This window comes from Molothrus aeneus, chromosome 5 (assembly GCF_037042795.1).
Source record: "Molothrus aeneus isolate 106 chromosome 5, BPBGC_Maene_1.0, whole genome shotgun sequence".
In the NCBI taxonomy this organism is placed as follows: domain Eukaryota; kingdom Metazoa; phylum Chordata; class Aves; order Passeriformes; family Icteridae; genus Molothrus; species Molothrus aeneus.
This window is the reverse complement of record NC_089650.1, coordinates 6,398,007-6,410,447: the sequence shown is the minus strand read 5'-3', so window position 1 is coordinate 6,410,447 and position 12,441 is coordinate 6,398,007. Positions and strand designations below refer to the sequence as shown.

At 45.2% G+C, this 12,441-nt stretch overlaps 1 protein-coding gene across 1 annotated transcript in view; it reads right to left on the bottom strand.

Annotated features, from left to right (window-relative positions):
• Positions 1-675: 675 nt before the first annotated feature.
• The window catches only part of LOC136556382 (sodium- and chloride-dependent betaine transporter-like), a 32,754-nt gene continuing 20,988 nt past the window's right edge, over positions 676-12,441 (bottom strand). Inside the window, exons 11-15 of the mRNA XM_066549559.1 lie at positions 12,102-12,239; positions 10,718-10,820; positions 4,648-4,748; positions 3,488-3,658; positions 676-822 (exon numbers count right to left, since the gene is read on the bottom strand). Of these exons, the coding sequence (XP_066405656.1) occupies positions 676-822; positions 3,488-3,658; positions 4,648-4,748; positions 10,718-10,820; positions 12,102-12,239 (660 nt within the window). The remainder of the gene's footprint in view (positions 823-3,487; positions 3,659-4,647; positions 4,749-10,717; positions 10,821-12,101; positions 12,240-12,441) is intronic.

Genomic DNA, 12,441 nt, shown 5'->3' with positions numbered 1-12,441 from the left:
TCCCCTCAGATAGTCGTTCCTCACCCCCTTTTCCAGACTGAGACTGCCTTGAGATCCATCATCAACAACTAGGATTTCATCGAGCACCCTGTCACTCCCCTTTCCCTTCCAGCGACAGCTGAAGCTGTAACTCCTGACAGTGCAGCCTCCTCTTGTCATTGGCTATGATACATTCCTGGCTCTCTCTCCCTTGTACAGAGGTGACCTAATAATGCCCTTTCCTTTGTCATCCTCCAGCTTCTTGTGTACTTCTGAACCAACTTACTTATTTCCCGTGCTAGTACCCCATCATTTCCTGCTTTTGCATCCCTAACTTGGCTCCTTCACACCTTCATTCTCTGCTCTCTCTCACCACCCTCACCACTGTGGTTTCTTTTCCTCCTCTCAACACAAATGCACTTTTTTTTCCTTTTTTTTTTTTCCTTTTTTGCTACAATGTTGTTTTTCTCTTCTCAACCAGTGTCAGTAATGAAGGGCATTTCTGACAAAAGCATGCTGCAGTCTCCACAGCTGCTAGCAGGAAGAGTTGTCCCCAGGGTGTAAAAGAAATGCTGGAAGGAGAGGAATTGTCCCAGATGCTTCCATCACAGACATGAAGGAGAGAAGGGAAAAGAAACCACTTTGGGAAGGAGAGAGCAAATCAGTCTGGGTTATGGAGGAAACATCCCAGGTGCCTCAGAAGTGGGTTTCTCTCTCTGTGATGCTGAGCAGCTCCTGGGCTGGAGGAGACCATCCCTCCTGCCTCAGATCGGACGGCCTCGCCACGCGCTTCTTCTTGGGCTGCGGTAGATCCTCCGCTGGGGAAATCAGCTGCATCAGCCTCTGCAGAGAGGAAGCTGCTGTTAATTAAGCTGATGAGCAAACTGACAGCCAATAGTGATCCACAACCATTGCTGGGGGCAAAGGCACCTAGACAGCACACATGCCAGCTCCCTCTTCCTCTCCTGCCAAATGGCTGCGAAACAAAGGAGGAGAGCAGGTTCGCTTCAGCTGCTCTCAGTGGCAATTATTCTGTCTCTGTGCTCAAATCTGGGCTGTGGACTGATAATCTGACATACAGCACTTCTCATAGACCTGCTACTGTGAGGGAGGATTAGCACCACAGACATTTTCTGTGGCAATGGAAAAAACACCATAAAAAACACCACTTTATTTTTCCTATACCAAGTAGCTTTCCATTGATTTTCGTGGGAGCTGTGAAGACTTTCAGATGGGCTGATCATCAGATGCTGGGCATCTCCTGCTATGATCCAAAGCAGGGTGGTAGGCAACACCTACCTCAGTGGCATTTCCCAGGTAAAGCAGTCCCTCTGCAGACTGGTTTCTGCCCCAAACCATCCTCAGCTCCCCTCTTCCAGTCAGCCAGGCTGTGATGGTGAAGGCAGGGGTTGTGAGGCAGCTGCCTGCCCTTAGCTGCCTCTGTCCTGTGCAATGCAGGGTGCTACAGGCTGTTCTATACACATGTATGCAGTGTTGGGACAACTTAGAGGAGTTTCTTCTTAAAAAAACAAAAATATCTTTGAGCTCTTCAGCAAAATGTCCTGGCTCACAGGGACTCTGCAGTGAATTTCTGGTCTTTTTCTTCCCATTTTTAAAGTCTCTCTGGTGCCACATGACTTCCTGAGCTCCTGGTTTCCTTTCCCTTTCCATCCTGCAGCTGATGTCCTGCAGCTACCTGCCAGCTCCATGTGACAGCCTAACATTTCCCAGCTGAAACTGACTTTCACTGTTACTTTTTCCATCACAAGCTGTTCAGGACAGTGCATGCTCATTCCCATGAGTGAAGAGTGCATGATAAGCAGAGCAGGCAATTCATCCATGACTTGTTAGATTAATTTTAGTGCTCCCACTCCTTGTGAAGTGCCTGCCAGAATCACAGATTTTGTTCATTTATTCAAAAATATTTGCCCCATGATTTTCAAAATTCACCTTGGTCTGCAGCTTCTCTGTGGGTACTTCATTGTGAGTTTTCAGCCTTTGGAGCTTGAGCTGTCTTAATCAGGGCATTAGGAAACAACATTTTTGTTTCTTGGTCAGTCAAGTGTAACGAGAGGTATCAGTTTGTAGCAGTGACTGATCATAATTACCAATTACAAACTTGCTTTCAGTGAATGTTTTGCAATATTCAACAACTGTTCCTGGAAATTTGTGTAAGGAAATTAATTCCCTGCAATTCTGGGGTGTGACTGGAAAAAGAGAACAGGTATATTTTGAGAAATTTTGTTTTAAAAACTGGTGCAACTACCCTAGAAGGTATTTCATGGCTGGCTTTGATTCTGCCCTGAATCAACCCAGGTCTAGCAGCAAATTCCTTCCCCTACCTAAACTGTATCCTTGGAAATTTCTTCATACTAACGCAGCTGAGGAGTCCCTGGAAATTTCAATTAATATCATGTAAACCAGGACAAACAGAAAACCCCTCAATGTGAAATGGGCCAAATCAATTCCTCAAGTGTGCTCTATAATGAGCATTAACACTATTCCCAGCAGCATTTCAGTCCAAGGGCTTGAAGCACTTTACCCCTGGTGAGAGATATTGCTTGTTTAACAGGCAGGACATGTGGGCAATTACTTCTCTGGCAGCTCCCAGCCCACATTTATACACCAAAAGCTTCTGAGCTGTGGGGAGTCAGACACGTCAGCCACAGATTCACTTTCCCTGAGACAATAGAACAAATAAAGACTTCCTGTACCCAGCTCATCCCTGAATGTGTTGGCAATGCAGGGTCCTACTCTCCATGAGCCCACAATGTGGCTGTCACAGCTACACCACAGCCACAGGGATGCTCCTGTTCACCTGCTCCCTCTGCCCACCCCACCCTCCAACCAGCCCCAGTGGGGATGGGGAAGGACCTGCGGAGAAATTGAGTAGAAATTTAGATTTACTGTACATCACTCAGATCTTTCTTGATGGGTCAGGTAAGGGGTCATCTCCATGATTCCATCTCCCTAGATAGAGTTCTTCCTAGGACAGGGACAAGGATGTCTACAGTGAAAGAGGACAGGCTCAGGCATGGTGCAGATTAGGCCTTTACAGCTCTGTGAGCAGGTCCTCTTTAATAACTATGGGTAATTTCTTTTTAAAAAAGAAGATGGTCCTGACCCGGGACTACAAGGGACAAGAAGCAAAGGCAAAACAGATCTTGGTTTTGCACTTGGTTTGCATTGGTATCTAGTGCATATATGCTATTTATATGTCTATATACTGCATATATGCTATATATATATGTCTATATATTGCATCGAGCATGATGGTGCAACACCACATGGAAGAGCAGACATTTGATGATCAGCCTGGGAGCTGTGCTGAGACCCTCCAAGCTCTTCAAATTGCCAACAAGAGCTACAGAACATTCTGGGGAAGGGTGATTCTCACCAGCCCTTGCCTTCTCAGAGAAGAAACGTGCTGTGTACCTCCTCCCTGGGGCCCATCCTGAATCATCTGGGGGAGCAACAGCAACACACCCAGTGACCACAACCCCAGTACCTGTTTCAGGGATCCTTTGGTTTTCAGGAGGATGAAGATGGCATAGAGAGGAATACAGACCATGGAGGAGAGTGCCATCAGCCAGCCTAGCACGTAGCCCCAGGGTGGGTACTCGTAGGAATTGTTGTATTTCAAGGGTGTGTACTTGATCAGGGAAAACAGGAAGACGCCCTGGGGAGCAGAAAACACAAAGATAAGGAAAACTAAGGGGCAGCCAAGGCCAGCAGCCTGGCCACTCTGCAAGGACTGGCTCCTCTGCAAGGGTGGCAAAGGTTGCTCTGTCTTGCATGAGCCAGCAGGGACCTTGCTGGCTGCACAGAGTTCTCAGCAGTCTAAAGCCTTCAGGCTTCTGAAGAGTCATAAGCAAAGTTGGCAGCAGCTTTGAGGGTCCAGCAACTTATTCATATTCATTTCAAAGACAAGAATTGTTGTTCTGCCTGGCAGAAAAAGTCCAGAGGAGCCACACAGGCACAGATTTAGCCCTCCCGGGGCTCTCTAGCTACAAAGCTCTCAGACAATTTGGACTGGTTTGAAAATTTCCCAGATCTTCAAGTCCTGCTGAAGCCTGAGGACAAAGGACTAGGGGTACTTTGTAAGTTGTAGCTATAGATCTCATTTGTGTTCCCACTGAGGTCAAAGAAAGCAACTCTCAACATCAGATACAAAACCAGAATTTGGCTGAGAAGGCATGTAAAAGTCAGTGGAGCAAGACGAGACATAAATTCAAAACAGGCAAGAACTTGCCTGAATTTGGGTACATTTTATTTAAACATAGTCACAGAAGTTTTGGAAGAGATTTAATAACACAGAAAGCAAATGGCTATAGAAAGATACTTCTGAACCATGGGCAGTTCCAGGAACACAGACTGAAGCAAGTATTTCAGAACAGGGTAATTTTCACTGGTCCTTTATTCATAGGTAATTTGACCAAACCTCTCCAGGCTTTGAGGACACATTTCCTTTTGCCTTCACAACAAACAATTGGATTTTCAGGCTCAATTAATTTTCCAGGCAAAACATAAGGCTTTACAAAGGAAATAAATAGCTACCTCAGCTACGGACAAGCTTCTACTTAGCAGCACCTTGGAGCTAAATCAGCTTTTTCCACTGAGAATCTGGGGACCCAGAGTGATATGTCATGATGCCATAATTGCACTTACCAAGCACAGACCCGGGGTGAACACCAGCCAGCATATCTTGATCAAGGGCCACGGCCGGAAACCAATCATGTCCTCAATGTTGTCATAGAAACGGTTGGCACCTTGGCCACCAACCAGCACAGAGACAAAGTCATAAGTCAGATGGGTTTTGTTTTCTTCAATCACTATTCATATCAGATCCCAAACTTTCTTTATCCTTGGTGTTTACTTCTGGTGAAAACATGGCTATCTTAATAATAGAGCAGCAAGGGATGGGGGTTTCTGGCATTGAAAAGGCCCATCTGTGGCTAAACAGAGACGGAGGGGTTTAATTTCACTCATAAGTGTCAGAAAGATTGACACTGGAGAAAAGCATAGTCCCTCAGAGGGTAGCAGCTGTAAGTGACAGGATGCAGCCATGCACTGGTAAGGACTGCACAGGGAAAGGAGGTGCCTGGTTTACAGAGCCGCAAGGGAAAGATCTTGCAGGTTAAGCATTTTGTGTGTGCAGAGTGCTAAAAGGAACAAAGAGAGTGGGGAACACCTAACAAACCCTTCTCTTTATAAATAAACATGCTGGTATACCAGGGAAGTCATGTCAAGAATTACCACTGAGTTGAGCAGGACCCCTGTCATCTCAAGAATTTTCTTCCACAGAATATTTTATTATTCACATAAACTTAGAAAACCTGGCAACTAAAGCTCTTCTGAAAACCAAACCTTCCATCTGCAAGTGCTGCTGTACTGTCCACTGAGAGCTGTCTGGTGGGGTCTGATCTCCTCCTTCTTTTCTCATTAGTTTCACTTACTGGATTGGTTTGTTCACAGTCTGTGGGACCCACCTAAATCTCATGGTGCCCTGGAATGGGATAAACTTCAGAAAAGCACCTAAAAGTCTGCCACCAGCCAGGCTCTAACCACCGACTCTGCCCAACCCAAAGCACAAGGAATGGCATAGAGGAGACTACAAAATGCAGATAGATTTCAGCAGACCTTGCAATAAACTCTGGAATGTCTTCAAGTATCAGGAGCCTAATGTTGGCCAGAAAGAGAGAAAATGAAGAAAAATCAATAAGTCCCTTATAATGTGCCCTAGCACCTTTCTAACCAAAACTGACCAGTTATACCAGACTGCCTCAGGCAAAATAAGACAACAATAGTAGACCAAAAAAAAGTGAGTTAGTCTGTCCAGAAAAAGGGTTACCAGTTAAGCACCTCTGGGATGAAATCATACTGTATTTGCTTTATTAAAGCTCTGTCTTGGTAATTAAAGGATTCTGCTTTTGGGGATGGTCATCCATCTGTGAACTCATGGCCAGGCCACAATTCCCAGTTGCAAATGTGGTAAGAATTTGCTTCTTTCTATCTCAAGCCCAGAGTTCTGGACTAGGCAAAATATGTGCCTAGAGAACTGTCCACAATTGTGAGTGCTTGGGGTTTGGTGAGTTTTATTTTGGTTTATGGTTTTTATGTCTCAGAATTAACAAAAGCACATTATGTATGCTCCTTTTTTTGTAATTCTTTGCAATTCTTTGCATTATATTCTATATCCCATGACTAATGCTTGCAGAAAATCTCTTTTAAACCCAGCTTTTTGAAGTATTTGGGGGAAGAGGGAGGATAATAGTGTTTTGAACACCTCTTGGTGTTGAGTTGGCAAGTTAACAAGTAGCCTCAAGCAAAGACAACAAGCTGTGGTATATCAAGGGACATGCATATATATTGTGTGGGAGTCCAGCCTAGACCAGAGAACTTCCAAGCTGTAACTATCATTAGGATTCAGATATGATTTCTGAAAATATATAGGGGATGAAAGGAGTTGGTATATAAAATTAATTTTGCCAAAAAGCCAAAATCTTCCACAGGCTGAAAAAAAGAGAGAGAGCTATAGATCATGTGAATTGCAATTTAGAGCATGAGCACAGCACAATATCTTCCACAGAAACACACTGTCATGTCAGACAAATTAATTCATAATACAACTTCATGGCAGACAAAGTTTCTCTGCCAATTTGGATCTAGGATCTAGTCAAAGAGACACATCAATTAAAGAAATACAAAAATGCCAAACAAAAAGAAGAACACACACACATCCATCCATCCATCCTGCAACAAGAAAAAAAAACACAACTTATTTTGTTAATTATGATGAGCCTCCACCTGTCCTTGTCCCTTTTCTCTGTAGAACAACCACCAGGTCCTAAATTTCCATGGCCACTGTGGCAGTCAGTGGGTGATGTGATGATACACAATGGGGACTGACATGAACATCCTCAGAGAACATATGAACAGGAGGTTTTACATATTCTACATCTCACAGGCAGATGAAAAAGTAATCAAGAAGTCATCAGTTCAAACCACTCAACACTGACTTTTTGAGCAAATTAGAAGCTGGAGGACACACACTGGAGCTATGTGCCCTTCCTTCCCAGCACATCAGAAGGATTAGATAAAACTCCTGCAGAGAAAACCATAAAAATGTCCCCAAAGAGATTTTTGCTGGAACGAACAAAGATGTTTGCTTTTACCTCCAATATTCCAAGACAAGGAAGAATGCAGTCACTGGATGGTTAACCATGAATGCTGGTACCACTTCCCTTGTGCTGATCAATCCCATATACCTTCAAAGTGGTTGTGCGCTCCTCTGACAAATCATTTAGCCATGTAAATTCACAGGAATAAATTTCACACAAACCTAACTAGAGATTTGCTTACATCCTTATCTCTTGTTTTTACAGAGCTCTTCTCATTTTACACAGCTTATAAACAGCAAAGTAGATCCAAATTAAAAAGGACAAAGATTTAATTTTACTTTTACCATATTCAAAAAGCAGTGAGTTTCACAGTTCTGCTAGTTTGGAATCTATTAAAAAAAATATCTCCCTGTCTTTTCTCCTAAGTTAAAAAGCCGGCCATGGAGGTGTGGTGGCACCACAAGTGCACATCCTGGCACCACAACTGCCAGTCCTCTGGGTGCCAGGCACACAGAGCAGGCCCTTTATGTCCCATGAAGAAGCACATAAGGTTGCTCATAGCCAGTGCATCTGAGCATTCAGCACACAGAGACAGAGCCAGCCCAACAGGCAGGATCCAGGCAGGAGGAGGCTGCCATGCCATGCTGATAGTCATGCTGCATGTGAGCAGCAGAACCAGAGAAAGATTTATCACTGCACAACATGGGCTTACCCCAGGGCCACCCACAGGTACCCTCTGGCATCAGTTTGCTCTAGCTGTGTAGAGTCCTAATGATTTCAGCCCTGGCTCTCCTGTAGTGAGGGAGGCCCTTGCTTTCTCCTGGAGCAGCTAATCATAATGTGCATGCTGTGACTGCCTGCAAAATATCCTCTGCAGCACATTTCAGTGGCACCACATTGTGAATCTCAGTATTCACAGCCCATGCCTGCTTACAGAAGGGCTGCCTTTCCCAAAGTGGAAGGAGAGCAGAGAAGAGGCAGGGGGACATCAGAATCCCTCCAGCACTCTCCTCTAGGGAACATGATCCACAAGTCCAATGCTGTGTGATCCTTCCACAGGCAGGGAGCAGTACAGAGGAAATCCTCAGGTGCCTGGGAGAGCAGCTGCCTGGCAGCAGGGGAAAGCTGCCAAGTGGTGGGTGGTTGGCGTATGTGCTGGGAGAGGGGAAACTCAGAACACATATTTGTGTTAGCAGAAACGTTGTAATTCTTCACAGTGTAAGCAAGAGACTCAGCTCTGCCAATTGCAAGGCTGGGGAAAAAAGCCTCTTTAATCAGCACTAGTCACTTTTTTCCCCCCACTGTAACACCTCACCTTGGCCCTCTGACTACATTTTGGACCAGAATCATTCCAATGGATGCAAAGCAGAACATCAAGAGGGTAAAATCACACTGTATGAAGTGGCACAAATGAACCCATGGTGGTGAGGAAAAGGGCCTTTTCTCTGTTCCCAACTACTCCATCTCCCTTTGAGGCTGCTGGGGCAGCATCACCTCTCCTGTTACTCATTACCTGCCATTGCTCTTCTCCATGGGTCATCAGAAAAGGCATGTGGCCTGTGTGACTGTAAAAATGGCATTAAACATGAAAGCATAATTCAGTTTAATGAATTAACCTAGAACGGTGATCCCCATCCTGTTACAGATGGATGGGGATCTCCATGCCCCTTTAAATCCCAAAAGGACTGGGCAGAAGGTGACTCAAAATTAAAATGTGGCCAGGGTCTGTTACTGCAAGCTTCCCTTGAAAGACACCTTTCTAAAATAAATCTTTCTTATATATCTGCTTCTCTTGCATTCTCTGGAGCCCAAGACCAAACATCAGGACTGGTTATGCTTTCAGTAAGAGGAGTTTATCCAAAATAGCAATTGGCTCCTGCTACACATAAAGCATTTGGAGAAACCAGTGAGCCCTTCATCAGCAGCTGCACTACAGCCAATGCAACCTCTATAAAACCATAAGCACCAAAAGGAGCACACAGGTACTGACTGCACATAAGGCAAAGGTGGCACCAAATGGAACTGGCAGGTGGTAGAATCAGAACAAGGAGAAGAGAGAACGCCATGAAACTCCTTGCTGTAGTATTTAGTGCATGACAAATGGTTAGCCAAATGAACTGGAAAAAAATAACAGAAAAGAAATAAATAGATTTTACTTCTGGCACTGGAAATTCCTGGGCAACAAGCTGAGTATTGCATCTGGTTCTAGGAAGGCCAGAAGAAGAAAGGCATGTAGCTGTGAGTCCAGAAAGGACCATGAAAACTAAGAGAGGACTGAAGCACCTGTCCTGTGAAGACAGACTGAGAGAGTTTGGGCTGTCCAGCCTGGAAAAAAAAAGCTTCAATAAGACCTTGTTGCAGCCTTTTTATATATAAAGGGGGCTTGCAGTGACATGACAAGGGCTAGCAGTTGTAAATTGAAAGAAGAGAGGTTTAGAGTGGATACAGGCAGAAATTTTTGACTCTGAAGATCCTGAGACAGTGGAACTGGTTGCCCAGAGGGGCTGTAAATACACTATCATTGCAAATGTTCAAGGCCAGGTTGGACAGGGCTTTGAGCAACCTGGTCAAGTGGAAAGTGGCCAAGAGGGTGGACTAGATGACCCTTAAAGGTTTCTTCCAAACCAATCCACTCTATGGTTCTACTATAAGTTGTGAAAACCTGGAAGAACATTCACAGAAATTACCACTCCTAATTTTTCTATCATATTCCTTCACGAGCATCCACTCCTGACCACTGAGACCCAACATGATACTATGTTTGCAATCTTTCCCTGAGGTTATGATGGCAATGCTGCTTCAAGTAGTTGGGACCAGCAGATGTGACTGTGGGGTGTTGAGGTCTGGTCTAAGCTGTCATCTACTACAGCTGTGCACAATCCTTACAGGTATGAGGCTCATGTAGTTCCATGAAGCAAAGAGAGGGAACAGCTGCTCTGCATCACACACAAGATGCTTTGCCCAAAAATCATCAGCCTTGACACAAACTTCAGGGAGAAGAACCAAAGCCTCTGTGGTCAGGAAGAGATCTCCCATAGGATATCAGAAGAGACTTTTCTTACTGCACAGACTAACAAGCAGTTGCTTTCCTCCTGATACTTCATGAAGCTCAGTTTTATCCTGCTCCTGAGTAGTTTAGTTACAGACTTCACTGAGAGCCAAAGCAGTCCCTCCTATTTATTTTCTGAGTGCCATCACAGCCTGGGTAAATAGGAAGCAGGAATCATGGCAGAAGTAACACAGAGCAAGTTTGCATCCCAGAATTTTGTGGTAAATTAACTGGCAGGACTAAACTAAATGCACAATGGTAAGCAGACAGGGACAGACACCAAAGAACAGCAGTCATTCCTCTATATCTGATTTTCAATTCAAAGGGCAGATGGGAAAAACAGCAAGGTAGTTCAATATGAGACACCTACAGAGAAGGAACAAACATTCCTAAACTAAATGTGGAGCAATTAAGAAATGTTGCAAGGAAACACAGTGAAAACTAGACAAGAAAGAACATAATTACAGCACTTCTTTGCCTCCTGAGGATCCTTTCTATAGACTCTCACTTCTCAACCCCCCATTCTTGCTTTGATAAAGAAAAAGACAGGTTATTGTCCTCCACTTACCATACACCCATCCTATGCAGATGACCTCAAAAACAGCCAGGAAGAGCAGGCATGTGCCACTGGCAGCATAGTAGTCAAAGAGCTGGAAGATGTACATGCCACCCTATTGAAGAGGTAGAGAAAACAGAGGCATTGCAAGACTGTTCTATGTCAGGGAAAATGAGTGGGGCAAGCAAAAGAATAGCAGCAGAAACACTCAACCTACAGCAGGTGGGAGAAAAGCCTTCTCTTGGGGCTGCCCTCACTCTGTTCCAAAAACACAGTCAAGCCTGGTGGCAGGAGAGTTTTTCATGCCCATTTTATGATACTGCTGGGCTAGGCTGTCTTCTATGTGCATAAGAGAAAGAGCTGGCTTGTTTGGTTGTTTTAAAACAGTTAGGGACTTCCCAGAATCATTTTTTGAAATACCATGTAGCAGTGCAGAACTTTGAACCCAAAATATTGTGATCTTGAGCAAGGACATTCAAGATACCTTGTTTTACCTTCCTCCAACCTTACATACTACACAAGCTCCAAGCTCTGCAATGGCAGAGGCACGTGCCTTTCCTGCTGCTTCTGACTTTGAGCTGAGCCCTGCAGAGTTGCCATCAGCTACATGTACAGGCCCATGGATGATTTTCATGTGATTTCTCCTAGACAGAGCCTCTCCATGTCAAGCAGATCCTTTCAAATAATGCTGAAGGGCTCTAGACACAGTGTCACTCAAATTGACAGGTAGGTGTTGCCTTCAGCAGGTCCTTAGCCAGGATCCAGCTGGAGGATCATTCATCTGTGCCTCAGGGCGTTAACAGGAATTAGCTGTCACTTGAGAGCTCATGGAAGCAGCACAGGAGTGCTAAGACCCTCACCCAAGCTTGTGGTACACACAGAGCACAGCACCATGCAGGAAGAGGTGCAGCTGTTAGCTGCAGAGCAGTGCAAACACCATGTGCATGGCATCACACCAGCACAGCTCTGCTCCTGCTGGTCCCAGGATCACAGGCTTCTCACGGGCTCCAAGCAGGGCTATGGCACAGCCATTACCTCCAGGCTCCTCTCCTGCTGCTCTGCTTTGTGTGGAAAGCAGCCAGCAAATGATCACTGCCCTCAGAAGAGCTTGCTTTCAAACAGCTCGGCCTGTTTTAGCTCCCAGGTCTGGTATTTGCACAAAGCCTGTGTCAGGCAGCCTCTCTGGGCTGTGGGAGCAGCATCTCTGGAAGGCTCAGGGATACAGTGAGTGCACCAGTGTCAAAGCAGCACTGGCTGTGAGAGACACCAGCTAATGGATTAGAAATGAGAGACAATTAACAGCATTGAAGACAAGCTTGCTGTCTCTGCCCAGACCTCCAGAACTGTGTAGCAGGGGGCTTGGTACTCAGCTGTACAGCCCTTGTTCCTTGCTCACCTCAGTGACCAGCAATAAGCCCAGCAAGTAGCATATGACTGCAATGGCCAGGATCAGCAGCTCCCGACGCCCCTTCTTCCGAAACACTCCTGGGAACATGTCAATAATAGCTGTCACCATGCTTTCCACACAGACAAACTGCAGAAGAAAACAGGTCAGAGAAATCAGCATCTCTCCTTCCCCAAGCACGCACTTCCCCTCACTGTCCTTTTTGTCCTCCCACACGCCAAATCTTTACTTTTTCATTTTTTTCTTTTAATCTGTCTTGCTTCCACCAAAGGCCAGCAGGAACAGAGGAAAAAGGCCTTGTTATACAGGCAAAAGGGCTGGGGTACAACAG